This window comes from Colletotrichum godetiae (genome assembly GCF_030913485.1).
Source record: "Colletotrichum godetiae strain CBS 193.32 chromosome Unknown BDP55scaffold_7, whole genome shotgun sequence".
NCBI classification, from domain to species: Eukaryota; Fungi; Ascomycota; class Sordariomycetes; order Glomerellales; family Glomerellaceae; genus Colletotrichum; species Colletotrichum godetiae.
The window spans coordinates 113,724-130,655 of NW_026851255.1; the positions used below are offsets into that span (position 1 = coordinate 113,724).

General features: G+C 54.0%; 4 protein-coding genes across 4 annotated transcripts; 1 reads left to right on the top strand and 3 right to left on the bottom strand.

Moving 5' to 3' along the window:
• Positions 1-8,147: 8,147 nt before the first annotated feature.
• On the bottom strand, positions 8,148-9,177 carry BDP55DRAFT_376245 (uncharacterized protein). Its single transcript, XM_060567131.1, has 2 exons — positions 8,520-9,177; positions 8,148-8,465 (listed from the first exon to the last, which is right to left on the bottom strand). Exons 1-2 carry the CDS (start codon positions 8,982-8,984, stop codon positions 8,406-8,408), a joined length of 525 nt encoding a protein of 174 aa, XP_060433401.1. The 5' UTR covers positions 8,985-9,177; the 3' UTR covers positions 8,148-8,405.
• Positions 9,144-11,739, bottom strand: BDP55DRAFT_544927 (helicase associated domain-containing protein; the record flags this gene model as incomplete). The annotated part of the gene is made up of 3 exons (XM_060568528.1): positions 9,144-9,260; positions 9,470-11,339; positions 11,405-11,739. 3 exons carry the CDS (start codon positions 11,737-11,739, stop codon positions 9,144-9,146), a joined length of 2,322 nt encoding a protein of 773 aa, XP_060433402.1.
• Positions 11,740-12,646: 907 nt separating this feature from the next.
• Positions 12,647-15,148, top strand: BDP55DRAFT_725140 (PRMT5 arginine-N-methyltransferase; the record flags this gene model as incomplete). Its single annotated transcript, XM_060578977.1, has 4 exons — positions 12,647-12,760; positions 12,824-13,406; positions 13,463-14,898; positions 14,969-15,148. 4 exons carry the CDS (start codon positions 12,647-12,649, stop codon positions 15,146-15,148), a joined length of 2,313 nt encoding a protein of 770 aa, XP_060433403.1.
• Positions 15,149-15,523: 375 nt separating this feature from the next.
• Positions 15,524-16,066, bottom strand: BDP55DRAFT_725141 (LSM domain-containing protein; the record flags this gene model as incomplete). The annotated part of the gene is made up of 4 exons (XM_060578978.1): positions 15,524-15,593; positions 15,675-15,830; positions 15,950-15,987; positions 16,061-16,066. 4 exons carry the CDS (start codon positions 16,064-16,066, stop codon positions 15,524-15,526), a joined length of 270 nt encoding a protein of 89 aa, XP_060433404.1.
• Between the last annotated feature and the right edge of the window lie 866 nt (positions 16,067-16,932).

The window sequence follows — 16,932 nt, forward strand, 5'->3', positions numbered from 1 at the left end:
TAGCGGTGGCGCCAGAGCAGCATGGCGTAAGTCATTAACTTGACGGCAGGGTGACGCCCCCGCAAGATAAGAATGCAGTCTTTTCTGAGTTGGGAAAAGAAACTGTGATCTACGACACGTAGCATCATGCAGATATGGTCTCGACACCTTGGCTAGCATGCCTATAGGCAGACTTCTGCGCATTTCTCCAGATCAGGACGTAGGAGTAAGTAGGACTTGTATGCTTAGACATCTGGCGAACAGGAGCATGGGGAGAACGGGCGCGATGACACTATTCCCAGTCGGACTTTATTTATATCTCGGCGGTGATTCGCTGACACCACTTCAACCCCTCTCGTTGAACGTTGCCTGGATGTCGAGCTCTTTTGTTCTTGAGCAAGTGGGCAACGTGCGTGCCGTATGGTTTGGCCGCATACTCCGGGGCTTTCTGCAGATTCTCAGGCTGACGCGGTAGACTCGAATACTTCAAAAGTTGCCGACAAAAAGAATTTGCGGATCGCCCCTGTACGAATGGGTCGCAACTGTCGGCAGACGCTCTGCTGGCTCAGCGTTCCCTAGCCAAGTGGCCGTGAAGACGGGATGCAGACGGCTTTACCCGAAATCGTGCCCGAAGGCTTCGACAACGCTAGTCGGGATGTCACAATGACATCGCCTAGTGTTGTGGCTCTGTGGAAGTCATAAAGAGCGTTCCTGGCGTTTCAGTGGACAACCATCAGGGATAACCTCTGCTTTGACTGGACTCCTCACTCTGGCCCCGTTCAAGTTTCAACTCACGGGTCCCCGAGTTCGGTGCCAGGTGCGTGTGGAAACTTGAGTAGTTTGAATACAGAAACCTTAGGCGCAGTTGAACAGAGACGCGGGGCCGCCGTCGAGACAACAGAACAGAGCCGACTTGGCGTCTTCTGCCTTCTTTCCAGAATGTCCAGCTGACGTTACATGTGCAGCAAGCGGCGGCATAGGTGCCCACGGCTCAGCGAATGGACAGAATAACACTGGGTTGGTGTTATCCTTGAGACGAAGATTGGGCTACCGGAGCATCGAGTTCGTAATGTCCACAACCGGTAACATGCCCGTCGTCTCTTCTGGCCTCGCCAGCAATGGCCTCTGATTAACTTCTGGGTAAACTCGCCCACCCCTGAAAGTAGGAGTACCATAGTCTTCGGCAAGTAGGCGAAGACGGAGCAAGCGGCCAACAATCGAGAGGTTCCATTGTTTAACAGGGCGCCAAGTTCACCTGAAGAGTTGCCTTCGATGATACATCTGTGGAAGGTGAGCAACCAGGTTCACAGGCTTCCAGTTGCCACTCGTGGCCACGGCGGTTCCGTCTGCGGTTGAGGGCATAGCCTAAGCAGTCTAATGGCCAGTAGGACGCCCTACAGTCCGTAGGAATCCGGGCGCGGAGGACCCATGCATAGGCGGTAGTAGCAGCAGGACCTACATTGGTGCGGCCCACGGCTCCCAGGAATCGTCCAGCACGCACGATGCGCAGGACTGGAAATGGTGTCAAGAAAGACTTTTCACGCCCCTTCCCTTGCCTTATCCCCGCCGCCTAGAGAGGATCCGCTCAGTCTCGTCAACCTCTCAGAAAGTCGACGGAGTATACCCCGACCCTAGTATTTACCGAATAGAATTTGAGTTGCAAAGAGGCAAGAGACAAGCAGGAGACAAGAGCCTAGCTTCAACTAGAGCGGCTTCGTTTCTGCAACCCGCAAAGTATGTCGAGGTGCCGAAGCGACTTGGCCTGGCACACCTAGCAATTGCAGAGGATCACCGGGGCTGTTGGGTCGTCCGCTCGCCTGTCTGACTTGCAGCGGAGGAGGAGCAGTGTCCCTACCTAGGAGAAGGGTCAGAAAGGCTGAAGGGGCAAGGAGGGACCCATTTGTCGACGACCCCGGGACCCGGGGCTATGTACTGCGTGCAGCCATGCTAAACGGGACCAGAGACTTCCTACTTTAGCGGCCGCTGCATCCTGGCCAAGATTTGGGACGACTAGGCTGGCGTTGGTATCTCGGATCCGGACGGACGACAGTGGGTTCCAAGAGACATGGAGACTCCGCCGACTCTATGTCGCAGTTGCCAGGAAAGGGACAGATTGAGTTGATCATTGACGTGGGCAACCAAGAGATCGAAGAGTTTTGACACTATGGAAATTCGGTGGGGGCTTTGAAGAAAACCGAATATTGCCCATGTCTCCAGTGCTGTCCAAGCGATAGTTTGGCGGCCTCTCTCATTCAGCAGCAGGAAACGGAGCACAGTCTCTCTGAGTCTCTCCTAGTCCAGCTGGCCGACACCTGGATACCCTCTCGATTCTGTTCGGCACCTTTACGGCCGTGGATATCAGGCGTTTACGAAGCGCCGTGGCTGGCACTTACATCAACACTTGACGAGACCATCGAGATCCCCGCGCGCAGGCGTTTTTTGTCTTCTGCAGGCTTTACCTGGCAAAAGAGGGGAGAGGGAGTCGAGGAGGATCTGCAACGCAACGAGGGAGGGAGCGAACGCGAAAAAGGGGACCTTGCATCTGCCCAGAATTTGATGCGTGCTTTTTTGTGCGCTTCCCGCTTCCCTGGAGTTTCTCGCCTGAGTGGATTTCGTTCCAACGTATTATGGCCCGCCTCAAATGTGGCTCGACAGCGTTGCTCTTCTGACTGTCCTTGGTCCGTCATGGGACGCCGGCCGGCGGATGGATGGACGGTAGACGCGGCTCTCTCGCTTCCCTCGCCGCACCCACGTCAGACGGTCAGATGCGGGCCGTCTCCGGAGCACCATCAGGCCAGCCTGGAACGATGTGTCGCCTACTCTCGGTCTGCGTTATCGAGATGAAACGGGTTGTTGAGATGGTCACCTGCGATCGAGCACGTGTCTGGGTTCGAGGAAAACGACACAACAAGTGGATTTTGGCGTGATATCCACAGTTGCGAAAAACCTCGTTTCTTTTTTTTTTTCATCTTCTCCCACGAAAGACCAGGACAAGCAAAGTGATACCGTTCTACGAGTCAGACTGCGAACCGGGGGCAGATCTTCTGCCTTGTTCCGACCCAAAAGACACCCATGGTCAGGAGAGGATTGTGGATTTGTGCCAATTTCATCACAGTTTTCTCTTTGATGTTCTTGTCACCGAAGCATTGCCAAGTGCCCACCCCCATCGCCATTACATGCAGAGACAGTTTGTAACTCGTCTGGACGGATACGCATGTTGGCTGCTGCACCCGCACGCTTCTGTATTGCCTGCCGCTCAACCATGGCTGGGAATTGGCTTGCTGTATCCTTACGGATACTGTCCCACAGTCATTAGAGGTAACGACATGACCCTCTGATTCGCCGGGGCAAGGGGATTGGCCGCTCGGCACCCAATCATTCGGTGCCCCCAGACGGAGATGCTGCCGTGCGGTGTGCCCCAAAGTTACACTTCGTCCCAGCGAGCGGATTCAACGACGGCAACTGGAGTAGTTTTTTTCACCATCAGGAGACAAGGACCCAGAGGGGAGGTGGACTGGAGTTGACGTAGGTAGGTCACAGCCTGCCGTTGCATGAGGTGAGGAAATGGATCCTCACAACAGCTGTCGGCTTGGCCAGAACGGGCAACGAGAATCGCGCGGACGAGAGACGCCCGCCCACCGGGCAGAAACTTCCTCGGATTCTTGAGACTGCCGTGGTGGTTCCCGAGTCCCTGATACCAGGGGGCGTGTTCTTTGACCGCTGGCAACGACGACACGCGACGATGCTGTCTGATGGGTGTCTTCCGCAGTATCGGCATCGTTCCACATCGAATGTGGGCACCTTTTGATTCATTGACGATGGTGTATCATGTATGTCCATGGTGCGTACAGATACATCGGCCTCTACATACCGTTTAAGAGCTTTACGTAAGTCCTTGAAACAGAAGGTGATACGATTCTCAACGTTCTAGCCTTCTAGGTGCTTGAGCTTCTTCGACGATTGAGCCTAGACTCTATGCCGGTTGGCTTTCATGGTTTCTTTTTTCTTGCCTCTTCCTGCATAGGTACTCGTTCGTGTAACAGCCACGCGAAGCGTCCGATGCAGTTTCTCAATCCGCCGAGTAATCTAGCGGGCCGTCTTGAAGATTCAGCCTTTTCTTTCCTTTTTTTGTCGAGTGCTTTGAGCCAACGCCGAGCATGCCCTGGTTGAGAGTGAGAGGGAATAGCACGCGGCATTGGCAAATCGCTCGGATGCCGTCAAAAGACGGCCCTCCGCGGTGCCTCGGTGAGATTTGATGCGCTGTCGTCCAACTCGAGTTTAGACCGGACGATGTGGGAACGGGGATTCGTCGGTCATTCCAAGTGACAGGCACACGCTGGGCCCCCGGGTACGTCACCAGCATTTCCATAATTTTCTTGTCTTGCTCGTTTCCGATTGCTTCCCGACCAAAAGTACGGATACCACCCCGCCCCTCCTCTTACATGTACTGCAGTAGGTACCATCGAAACCTCAATCCTCAATCCCTCATCAGCCCGTCTGGACTCTGGAGGACTGGGAAACGGAGGTGGTCTGTTGAGAGATACCATTTTCACTCCGAAGAAGGGGGATCCTTTCGATGGAGCCACTAAACCAGTAGCTTCTCGAACAGGGTTTCCACTGCAACTTTGACCTCCCTCCCTCTCTCTTTTCCTTTGCCTGTCCTCCCCCCGGGCTAGATGCCCACGGTACGGGACGCATATGTGGACAAACAAACTATGTTCATAAAAGCCCAGTATTGCTTAGTCAGGTTGCAGTTCGTCAAGGGACCTTCTTAGCCGTACCAAGAACGGCGCAGAGTCTATCTGGTTTAACCAAGCGCATGGTACTTTTCGTCATGAGCTGGCCCTCCGATGGGATGCTTGTGTAACCGAGGACCCCCAAAAGACTAAAAAGACCCAACCACAAGGTTCGAGATGGGCAATGACTGCAGGACTGCAGGAGTAGACTCCAGTCTACTTATCCCCCCCTCCCGTGTCTCTCCGTGTCGTGCGCCGACGTTTCTCTGGATCGCGGGGGGGGGGGGGGTGGTGGGGGATAATGATACAGCCAGCCCAGCCAGCCACTTCGGCCCCCAAAAGGTCTTTTGGTTTGATTCCAGAAAAGAGAGGTCCCCCCATCCGTCCATCCATCAATGCGGACCATTATAGCGCCGCAGCAGACGGACGCAAGAAAACGTGTGGTTAGGAGGAAAAAAAGAGCCAGCAGCCGCCCAGCTGGGTTTGTTCACACCGATTCGATGTCGCTACTGCTGCGGTGGGAGAGGTGTGCGCCCACCTAGATCTGTCTGGCCATGTTCTCATCCGTCATCATGGAGCGGTTGCAGAACGGAAGAAGAGCAACCCTCTTTCCTTCTGTCTAGGGTCTTGTAGGTAGGCTCGTTTTTTGTTTCTTTCTTCCATCCATCCCATCCCATCCCCCTTGAACCCCTGCTCCTTTTCGCCCTGCAACACGCTGGACGCGACCTAGTCTCCTGCCCGCGCCATGCCTTTCTCTGATGCCAACCTGCCGGGGGGGGTACTCTTGCACCCTTAAGGGTCCAAAAGTCACTCGAAGGTCTCTCCCTGTTCCTGTGCCTGTGCCTGTGTGCCTGTACTTCGTAGTGAGACAACGTCTCTCTCTGACTCTCTCTATCCCGCCGGCGCCGCTTGCTGCTGCTGCTCTACCACACTGGCGGTGGCAGTTACGATGGTGTGGTCTAGACTCTTCTATTTCGCGCAGCAAATGTGCCGCTACTGCGCGAAAGCTGCCACCGCGGGAGCCCGGAAGAAGGGGCCCTGCTAGGCGCTCTCTCTCACTCTCTCCTATGGAGTGGCCTTTTCCTCTCTTTGGTCCAGTTGTGGTATGGCGAAAGGAGACTGGACGAGAGGGAGATGCAACTTTGCGTCATGATACATGATATGTGGCTTATGTGCCTTATTTTTCTCTCTCTTTCTTCACTGTTTGCTCTCTCTCTCTCTCTCGCAGCTCCGCTCAGATCATATGCGATGCGGCTGCGGATCTGCTATAGCCGCACATAATCAATAGTACGAAATCCTCCTCTCTCTCTCTCTCTCTCTCTCAATGGAAAATGTCTCAGTTGCTTCTCTACTAGTCAGTAGGTAGTCAGGCTAGAAGGGGTCGCCGGCGTATACGAGAAGAAACCTGTGCATATACCTATCTTGTCTGCTATTTCACTCAAAAGTCTGATATAACCCGTTGCCTCTGGGGTTTTTCTTAGAGGCTCAGGACAACTTAACAAGTTCAGCGTTTTGCCGTTTCTCTCACTTCTCACTAAACCATCGTCTCACACCACCACCACCACCACACCGCACCCCTTCCCCCTTCTTCCCCCTTCTTCCCTCCCGGCCATCGCGCCGCCAACTATTCCTAATATTGCTCTTCTTGCGGGATGAAAAATTTCGCCCTATTTTATTTCGACTGCCAGGGCAGAGGAAACTCAGATGCCGAAGCCTCGTAGTGAATGAGTCTAGTCTAGCAAGTCTTGACTTAAAATAGTGTGCAGTAGGGTAGGCGGCTTTGCTGGATACCTGGGCAGCTGGAAAAAAAAAACCACGAGTAGTCTCTCATTCTCACATCAGATGTAGTAGATTGATACTCTTGCGCTATCGACAAGATGGGCCAAGTGAGTCTTTTCGACCCGTGCTCACGCACCGCAGAGTTACCAGTGTGAACCACCGATGTCAGTTTTGCTTACCTTAGCTTGCCTCACTTTTTTTTTTTTTTTTCCAACCCCTAGTTGCTGAACCCTTGCTTGGCGTGGCCTTTTTTCTGATTTATCAAGACTGGGGGATAATAAGCTCGACTCTCACACACACACACGCTCTCTCTCTCTCCCTTTCCCTCTCTTTCCTTCACAGCGCTAGAATTCTGCAGAAGGTGGTCTCGAGACTCTCCGAAGGTCCGAGAGGGGACAAAGAGGCTTTTTCCCCGGCGGGTGTGGGAGAGCTGAAGCACCATGTGAAGAAGAATGCTGGTCAGCTAACTGCATAGAGGCCTTGCTCGGTTGGCGGGTATGTGGTGTGTCTCGGGAATCGGGATATGTCGCGGTAGAAAGACAATGTCGACCACTGGCGACACAGTAAAACTAACAGACAGAACTTTTTGTGCGTCTACGGAGCACCTAAGTAGAGGGGGGTGTGTGTGTGTGTGTGTGTGGTTGTGGTGGTGGTGGTGGTGGTGGTGGTGGTTTGTGGTTGTGCGGATTATTCCCGATACGTCGTGCTGGCCTTGTGTAACCTTTCCCGCGACTAGCGATCGGTGGAACCGTCGAGACCACGCGCGTGACACGTGTGCGGGATCCGGGTCGGGGATCGCAGCCCGCGCTCGCATCGCCCGTACCGGATGCGACGCTCTCTTGCTTCCTTTTGCTCACTGGGAGGTTCTTTTAGTTTTAGTTTTAGTTTTGTCGGCAGAGGCCAGAATCTGATATGTTTCTCACCAAGAAAAGAGTTACATTGAGTACATTTACAACTACAACTACAACTACCGCTCATAGTACAAGCGCTATACCACTGAAAATTTTCTTGCTAGCGTCTTTCGTTGCATCGTCGGGTTCTCCATCTGCCGTCTCATACTCGTAGATGATACATCATACGGATACCCTCTCACATAAACACAGACGTTTCTGCACCTCTCTTGTTGGGCATAGCGTGCGATCTGCGGTGTGGCGTCCCGTGTCCAGGGGTTTTCTCGCCCAAGCCTCCAAGGTCCTACCTAACTGGTCTGAAGGTTTATTTTTTGTTGTCTTTGATTCTTTCTTGGGACCCAGATCCGGAAGCGCCGCGCCGTTGTGTTCGTTGCGGGAGCTTGCGCCGACAAGGTTTGGCGCCGTCCCTCGATCGTCTTACACGCTTCGTTCGACCCTGTTTTCCCAAAGATACGGTCTGACGTTGCTTGGTCTGATCGGATAAAAGTCCGGGCGTTTGCTCTTTTTGCCGTGCGTGCACCAAATGACAAATCAGCTCCGACATCATGACTAGAGATACATGAGGGGGGGAAAAAAGAAAAAAAAAACATGATTGTCTTGCGGTCCGAAGCGGCCCGGCTAACTGAGATCTCTCATTGCAAACCTTCGCTCAACACAATGAACAAAAGTGTATGTTGTATGATGTAGAACTTGGACCTTCCATTGTCGGGCGATCGGGGGGCTGTCTCTTGTGTTTCCTCAAGAGCCTCGCAACCTCCTTGCCGTTTGGACCTGTCTTTCTTTTTCAAGACACCCCCTGGTCATACAACAATACCAATGATGCCAATGCTTTGGGAGAAAAAGTTGCTGGATTCAGACGGGCTGGAATCCACCCTCGATCACACGGCACATCTCACAGAATTTTGACAGAAATGCTGCATTCGTGGAAGTGGGCTCCTCCACTCCTTTTCGATAACCGGCTACATCCGTCTTGTTCTGCATCTGCACCCATCTGCCGGGACTACAACCTATGGATAATTTTGGCTCGTAAGATGGGTGGAGGGAACAAAAATGTGGTCTTCTATTTTGCACACGATCACTATGTGCCGTTGATGATGCTTCTCTTTTGTCATACCTGGGACGCCATACCACTATGAAAAAAAATCCGGTCCCAATGAGCCCCTGCCAAGCCCGCCCACACCTCTTTTCCTGTTGGATCATTGGGTTGGAGAAAGAGAGCGACGGGCTGACCATGACATCTACTACTAAAGTGATATGCCTGCCGTGTGCCCGCCCTGGTCCTGGGCTGTGTAAAATGATAACGACGAGAGTTAAAAAAAATTGCTGAAGTTCGTAGGTCGCAAAGATGGGGGAGAAATTCTCCCCATCGCAACCTAAAAAAACCGAGCCCCAAAAGGAGGCTTTCGAACAACACGCGCTCCAAGTCTTTCCGCACCCCCCCTGGTCCGGTATGCCGGTGCCCCCGCCGCGATGGAGGCGACCCTCGCCAAAAGTTCACGATCGAACTGGGGGAAGGGGAGGGGGGCTTTCGGGCCTCCAAAAATCCCAAAATCGGATCACTCTGAGTTTTTCTCTTCATTAGGTCCCCAGGGCCTTAGCGTAATCGCAACCTTGGCGAAAAAAAGGTAGGGGGATGGTTGGGGTGGGTGTAAGATTGTGAGAATCGAGAGCCCTTGGGGGGGTTGCTGTTTCTGCGCTCGAATCGAGCGGAGTGCATTACCGCGCGCCCGCGCTGTGCTCACCGACCATTCTTCATGGCCTCCTTTCTGCGCTTCTTCTCCGAGGCCCGGGTCAGCGCGGTCTTGACGATTCCATCGTCGAACTCTCCAAGGTCGTAGTAGGCGGGTGCGATTTCCTGGTACATTCATATTAGTTATGGGGTTTTCCGATGCAATGGATAGGATGAGGCAAGTGCCGAAGAATGCAGGACAGGGGGGGCTGAAAGCAGCAAGAGATCGATCGTAGCAGTCCATATGGGGGTAAGCGGCAAGAGGAAGGGAACAGGCAAGTGGTATTTGTTCGGGGGGGGGGGGGGGGGGGGGGGAAGGCAGGGGCATTGCTTACAAACAGCCACTCTGGCCTGATTCCGGTGCATGTACGGATGTACTGCTTGGAGGTGAGGACGAATTCGTTGTAGAGGACCCATTCGTAGTCGGTCTTGAGAACCGTGGAGGGATGCATCATGACTGCCTGATCGTCCTTGATGGTACGGTAAACCTTGCCGGAGCTCTCCTTCATGGCGACCTGCATGAAGAAGCCCGAAAGGAGCGCGCGCCGGATGTTGGTGTAGTAGTTCTTATCCTCAAAGGGGGTCGATACGAGCTCGAGGTCAGACTTTTCCATGATGCGCTTCAGTTGCGCACGAACGTTGTCGGCACTGCTGAGATGACGGAAGGAGAGGAAGTGCTCGTGACACCACCTCTTGGGGTCCACGTCGGGCTGGTTTGCCGTGCCCTTGAAGGCGTGGTAGGCGTTGAGGAGCGTGAGATGATCGCCCTCGGGGTGTGAGAACTGCGCCTTCATCTCGTCGGCACGCTTACGCTGAGCGGCAGGGCGGACCCAGATCTGAGGAATAGAGAGGAGAGAGACGATGGACAGGATCTCGTTGGAGCAGTAGAATTCCGGCGAGGAGATAAGCATGACGGCCAAGGCTGGGTCCAAGGGGAACTCGGAGGCGAGACTTCCGAGGGTGGTCAGCTCGCCAACATCGTCAAGGCAGGCGAGATAGTTCAGCTCCTCGAGCGCACGCATCATGGTCTCCGGCGCAGGAGGGTCCATGAGATCGAAGTGGACGAGATCCACGACACCAAGCTTCTTCAGCTCCAGGACCGTGTTGCACAGGTTGGAACGCAGAATCTCAGGATGGGTCTGCTCGATGAGCTCCTTCTTGAAGGCCTGCTCAGTGTAGAGACGGAAGCACTTTCCGGGCTTTGTACGACCAGCACGACCAGCACGCTGCTGGGCGGAGGCCTTGGAAATAGGGGAGACCAAGAGAGACTCGACACGGATTCGTGGGTTGTAGATCTTTTGCTTGCTGAAGCCGGGATCAACGACATACACGATACCGTCAATGGTCAAAGACGTCTCAGCAATGTTAGTAGACACAATGACCTTGCGTCCTGGGCGGCCGCCCTTCTTGTACGGGGCCGGAGCCTTGTCGAAGATCTTTTGCTGCTGGTGCGGGGGCAGAGTACCGTAGAGCGGGTAAACCACCAGCGGGCCGGCGTCGATTTCTCGTGTCATTTCGTCGGCCTCGAGATTGATCTTCCGGCAGGCATCCTCAATCTCTTCCTCACCTGTCAAGAACAGTAGAATATCGCCTTCCCCTTCAGAGGCATGGATCTGCAACACTGTCCGAATGGCAGCCTCGACGTAGTCCCTCTCGGGCTCGGGGGTGTAGAAGATCTCGACGGGGTGCGTACGACCGGGGACGGCGAGAAGAGGCGCATCGTTGAAGTAGCGTTGGAATTTTTGCGCATCGAGGGTAGCGGACATGACGACGATCTTGAGGTCGGGGCGGCGTGCGGCAATCTGCTTGAGGAGAGCCATGAGGATATCGGTGGCGAGAGTACGTTCATGGGCCTCGTCGAGGATGATACAGCTGTAACGCGACATCTCGTGGTCGTGGATGGCTTCTCGGAGAAGCATACCGTCGGTCATGTACTTGAGGATCGTGTTGGGGCTGGTCCTGTCCTCGAAACGAATGCTGTATCCGACCTCCTCGCCAAGTTGAACGTCCATCTCGTCGGCGACACGCTGCGCAACGGACATGGCAGCAACACGACGGGGCTGAGTGCAGGCAACCATCTTGCGGTTGAGCTGAGGGAGCTCGTCAAATACGACATATTGGGGAATCTGGGTCGTCTTTCCGGAACCGGTCTCACCGACGAAGACGAGGATTTGGGTAGAGTGGTACTTCTCGAGGAACTCTTCTCTGTTGGCAAGATGGTCAGTGAGGTTAAAAAAAAGTTTGTGGGAAAAACTCTGAGATAGACGTACCTCTGCTTCGTGACGGGAAGGTCGCGACGCGACTGCAGAATCTGGAAGTACTTTTGCGAGTGAGGGCGACCGGTGAAGGCGTTGTCGTCGAGGTCTTCGATCTTCTCGTGCTGCTTCGCAGTGGTGGCGCGTTGCTTGAAACCGTAAAAGGGCGAGCTGGCATCAATGACGCCATCCTCGGATTTGACGCCGTTCTCCTCCTTCAAATGCGCCAAGTAAGGGTTGTACTTGGACTCATCCTCTTCCTCCTTCTTGACCTCCTTCTTGATCTTCTTCCGGCTTCCCTCTCCGTCGGCGCTCAGGCGCTTCGATCCCTTATCCTCGAAGTCGGCCATTTTGGTCGCAGATTCCGCCATTCGGTGCGGGGGTGGTGGACGGGAAATGGGTTGAGAGAGATGATGGGTTGAAGTTGCGGCCCGTGGATTCGACGTCAACGAAGACAATCTTGGGAGGCGATTCCAAGCGAGGCTCCCAGAAACTTTTTGTTGTCGCGGGAAAAATTTGGGTGGATTCAAGCACGGGCCAATAAGAAGGTGGGATGATAAGATAAGCTAAACTCATGCATGAGATGTACCGTACTGAAAGCTCAACACACTGTCCACGAGACATTGAGTGTCTAGGAGAATGAGACCATCTGTGGCTAATCAACATTACAGGAAATCTCTATTATCTTGCTAGAACTCATTCAAACTCATCATATGTGTGTTTTCTATCCAGAATTTCTCACTCCGAGTCAGTTACTAGAAGTAATTCTCACAGAAAAAGATCTCTCATAATCTCATCGAATTGAGTGAGATGAAGGCTTGCAAAGTATACTTTCCTGACAGCGGGCACTGTCTCCTCTCGCGCTCTCTCCAGGGTCCAGAGTGCAACCAATGGCACCGAGTCGCAACTCGCAAAATCTGGTGCTTTTTTACCTCTTGGGGGGGTAACCAACAGCCTGACTTCTCAAATCATACAACATCAGGTCGCAACTGATCTGAGTGCAACTCCTCTGCTCTCCCGGACGATTATTTTCCTGAGCACAAACAACCTACCAAGAATGATTTGCTGACCACAAATCGTCTATTTTCCCCCTTGTCATATCCTCCTTTTTACCGAAGCGCCAGGGTCCTGACCAGCAGGTAATCGCTTTTTGCACAACCATCGCGTGGGGTATTTGTGCGCTGAGCAATTACACCATTCACAAGTCCTCTTTAGGCAGCACAAGGTCCTACAGCCCGAACACACTCAACATCCACCATGGACGGCGGCAACTTCAACCAGATCAGGCCCGTTTTCAGCCTCGGTCAGCATGATTCTGAGAGAGATCAGCCTCTTGATGATCTTCAGTATGGTCAAATCCTGAACGCTGGTGTAAGTCCACTACCGAGACCCTGATTTTCTCTTTTTTGAATTGTTACTAAGCTTTGACTTCAGGTCAACTTTGTGACGGCACCCATCACCAACAGGCACTTTCATGCACGAGTAAAGGAACTTGTTTCCCAGCATCTCGCCAAGGAAAAGAAGGGACTTGCTTCATTGGCAGATGCCGTGGTGCCTCCTTTGACCCCCAAGGACACCTCACTCTTCCCCAGCCATGCCGTCACCACTTACATCGCCTATGCTAGTCCCTGGATCGACTTGGCCTCAGTCGATCCTGCCGTTGCCAGCATTTCTCGGCAGGTCCTGAACCTCGAGATTGCCTACGCCAACTTTTGTGGAGTTCGAAGCATCATCATCCCCGGCCCCCGGAAAGACGCTTCCAAGAATGGCGGAAACCAGGGCCTGTCTCAATATGCCAGAGCTGTACAGGAGGCCATGACCATTGCGTCGCGCCTCAACTTCATCATCCACTTCCCAATGTATCGGGAACCGGGACTGGAGGAGAGCGTCGAGCTCCTGTCGACTTTGTCAGAGGTCCCTCACCCTGAGAATAGCAAGGAGATCGATATCTACAGCGCATGGGACTCTTGGCACACTGTCCGTTCAGTCTGCGAATATAGCATGCGTCTGTATGTTGGTAAGATATCTCCTCAGTCTCTTATCCTAGAAATAGGCACTGATCATTTTCAACAGCCATTCGCGTCCCCCGAGCTCTGCCTGAGAAGTCGCTTCAGGAGAAGTGGTTCGCCGAGCCCCTGCACTTCCTGTCCCTCAGCGGAAACGCATTCTCCAAGAACAAGACCGGACACCCTGCCCTGCCCAAGGCTCACCAAGAGATGATCTTCAACTACATGCGTCTCAAGAACGCGCCCTGGCTGCTTCTCAGCGACGTCGGTCCGGACGCCGCCTCGTTGACAGCCGAGGCACAGCTCCAGGCCGTCAGTCTCGGAAACCAGGTCCCCACCTCTGCAGACTTTCCTCCCCTGGGCGAAACTCCCACCCTCGCCACCGACTCCCTCAAGTCGTTCCGCACCTACGTGGTGTACCTCAAGTGGCTCGAGATGCAGCAGCGCCCGCTGTCGTACCTGGAGCAGACCACGCTCACCAGCTTCCAGGACTGGCTCCAATCGCCCCTGCAGCCTCTGTCCGACAACCTGGAGTCAGCCACGTACGAGGTGTTTGAAGGCGACCCGGTTAAGTACAACCAGTACGAGGCCGCTTGCACCGAAGCTCTGGCCGAGTGGCACCAGCTGGGCAGAGCCACCTCTTCCAAGGACGGCGCCGTCGTCATTGCCGTCGTCGGCTCTGGCCGCGGCCCTCTCGTGACGAGAGCCCTCAAGGCCAGCGAGGCGACCGGCGTCCCCGTCCAGGTCTGGGCCGTGGAGAAGAACCCTAATGCGTACGTCTATCTCCTGAGACAGAACGAGATGATCTGGGGCGGCAAGGTCACCGTCGTCAAGACGGACATGCGCGCCTGGAAGGGCCCCCTCATTTCGGGCACCCCCGAAAACAACCCGGTCTACGGCAAGGTGGACATCCTGGTCTCCGAGCTGCTCGGTTCCTTCGCAGATAACGAGCTCTCCCCAGAGTGCCTAGACGGCGTCCAGCACGTCCTGGCGCCCGGCGGCATCTCGATCCCGGAATCCTACACGGCGCACATGAGCCCCATCGCGACGCCGCGCATCCACGCCGACCTCCTCACCAGGGTCCCCACGGAGCCCAACGCCTTCGACACCCCTTGGGTGGTGCGCCTCTTCGCCCTCGACTTCGCCGCTATGCGCGTGCCGGGCCACCCGCGTTTCCAGCAGGCGTGGGAGTTCTCCCACCCGGTGTCCGAGGCTACGCTGAAGCAGATCGAGACGAGACGCGCCGGCGGCGTCATGGGCGGCGGAGGCGGTAGCATGGCGGGTGCCGTCGGCGCCAACGACCACAACTCGCGCTTCTGCCATCTCACGTTCGTCTGCCCCACGAGAGGCGTCATCCACGGTTTGGCTGGGTACTTTGAGTCTGTCCTCTACGCGCCCCAGACCGGCGATAGAGAAAAGGTGGAAATCAGCACGCATCCCGAGCTGATTGACCGCAAGAGCAAGGACATGATCTCGTGGTTCCCCATCTTCTTCCCCATCAAGGTAAGCAAAAAAAAAAAAAAAAAGGCCCCAATTCCTCTGTGCAATATGGACAGATCACTAACATTCACAGCAACCCATCTACTACCCTGCCGACACGGAGTTGGAGGTCACCATGTGGCGACAGACGGATGATTCGCGGGTGTGGTACGAGTGGCTCATCGAGGCGTACACGTGGGTGAGCGAGACACAGCGCATCAAGGTAGCGTCATCGGATCTCTGCAGTAGTCGCAAGGTTGCTTGTCTTATGTAAGTATTTGCGAAGGAGAAAGAAAAGTAGTACCATAAGGGGAGGGCACTGGAGGCGCCGACAACGGTTTGCGCCCCCTTTCTCTTCTTCTTCTATAGTTGCTGCGAAAGGGGGAGGAGGTAGATGGTTCTTTCTTGCGCAGCGCGACCTGGCGATATTCATCCTGACTTTGGGGGAAAAACTGCAATTTCCGTTCCGTCGCCGGCCTTTTTGGGGATTCCTTTTTTGTTGTTCTACCAAGCTCATCGTGAAGATCGTGTCCATCCCCGCCGCCCCTTGCCTCCTAGTCAAACCAAAGTGCGTGAGGGCGGTTCCCAGGCTGTATTGATGCTTTTCCGCTCGTGGTCTTTCCGCTCGTGCTGAGGGAGGTCTTTCCGCTCAACCTTCCATCCTGACATCGCCGTTCTCGCCTTGTTTCGCGCCGCGGATCCAGAGGACGTTGTTACACCTGTAGCGCGTCAGTCAGCTCTCTGCTCGAGGTCATGGTATGCGACGGTGGGAATGTCATTCGTCGACGTTGTTCGCGTACCGGATCAAAACCTGGCCCAAAGCTCCCGTCATCTTCTGGTCAATGTACTCCTCGGCGCCGCTGAGCTGGACGTTCATGTAGCTGTCGATGCTGACCAACTTTCCCTTGTACTCGGTCTCGCCCCACTTGAGTCTGATGACGACGTCCTGGTTGACACTATGGTTGAAGAAGAGGGATGTTAGCAACGCTGGGAAGCTTTGTGTATCGCGTAAGGGGTATGTGGTCATCGCAGATGGCGTTGGAGGAAGCGCGTTCGGTCGGGATGAGGGACGTACAGGTCTTGCAGCATAGGCCGCGGGTTAATGGGCACGAACTACAGGAATAACTTGTTAGCTTATTCCATCCTAGAAAGTTTTCGAAATGAAGAGAAGAAGGGGTTTGCATACGCTCATGGTGGGCGATTCGAGGGTGAGGAATGGCCCATGTAATGTGTGGATTGGGGGGAAGTTTGCGCGGGAATCGAGCCTGCGATGCGCGAGGCTCCTCTATCTCTCAATTGGGGGTCGGGCTTCCAGGAATGACAATTTTTAGGCGGGCACAGTGCACCTGAGGTTGCTTCAGTGGTGTGAGGCTGTCGGAAAATCATCGGGTCCACTGTAAGGTACCGCCTGGCGATGCAACCCAAAAAATCCGGGGGATGGAAGCACTGGCCTCCCTTTGTTGCTCATGTGAATGTCCCAGCTGTCCATTGCACGTTCATTGAGATCGTCTGAGTCTCATTCGAGCTTTCATGACTTATGTCAACTCCATCACATCGTGTTATCTGAGACTAAGTCTTCATACTTAGTGTTTTAGAAAACATAAGAGTTAGGAAAGTGTATTTTAGGTCTGGACGATCGACGTCTCTCAGTCCAAGGCACTGCTATATAAGGAATGAGTGAGATTGGACATTGATGTTGGCGGCAAAAGCTTTCTAGTTCGATGGGCAGCTACATTAATCGAAGTTGAGTTGAGCAATTTCACCTGCACAACGTGATCTGTGCCTTCACCTGAGATGCACAAAGGGCATCGACTGGGTATACTCAAATCGGGACGAAGGTCAAACAAGAGAGCAATGTGAGGATTCTTGTTTCTTAAAGAGAAATGTCAAATCTGGTTTGATAAGTAACTCTCAATCAATTGACATTAGGAAATTTGGTTGGTGAACATTTTGTAGCTCATGAACTCCAGTTCAGCATCATTTCGTGTCCTGATGCTGCTATGAAATTTTCGCGGGTACAACCGAACGCGAATCAACCTCCGCCTTACAACAACAACA

What these genes read in the sequence shown, in the direction of transcription:
- BDP55DRAFT_376245 (XM_060567131.1), bottom strand. Translation starts at nt 8,984, where the DNA reads ATGAAGAGAAAAACTCAGAGTGATCCGATTTTGGGATTTTTGGAGGCC. An exon ending in ATAGTGGTATGGCGTCCCAG is followed by an intron (nt 8,466 to 8,519) that starts GTATGACAAAAG and finishes TGTGCAAAATAG; the next exon opens with AAGACCACATTTTTGTTCCC.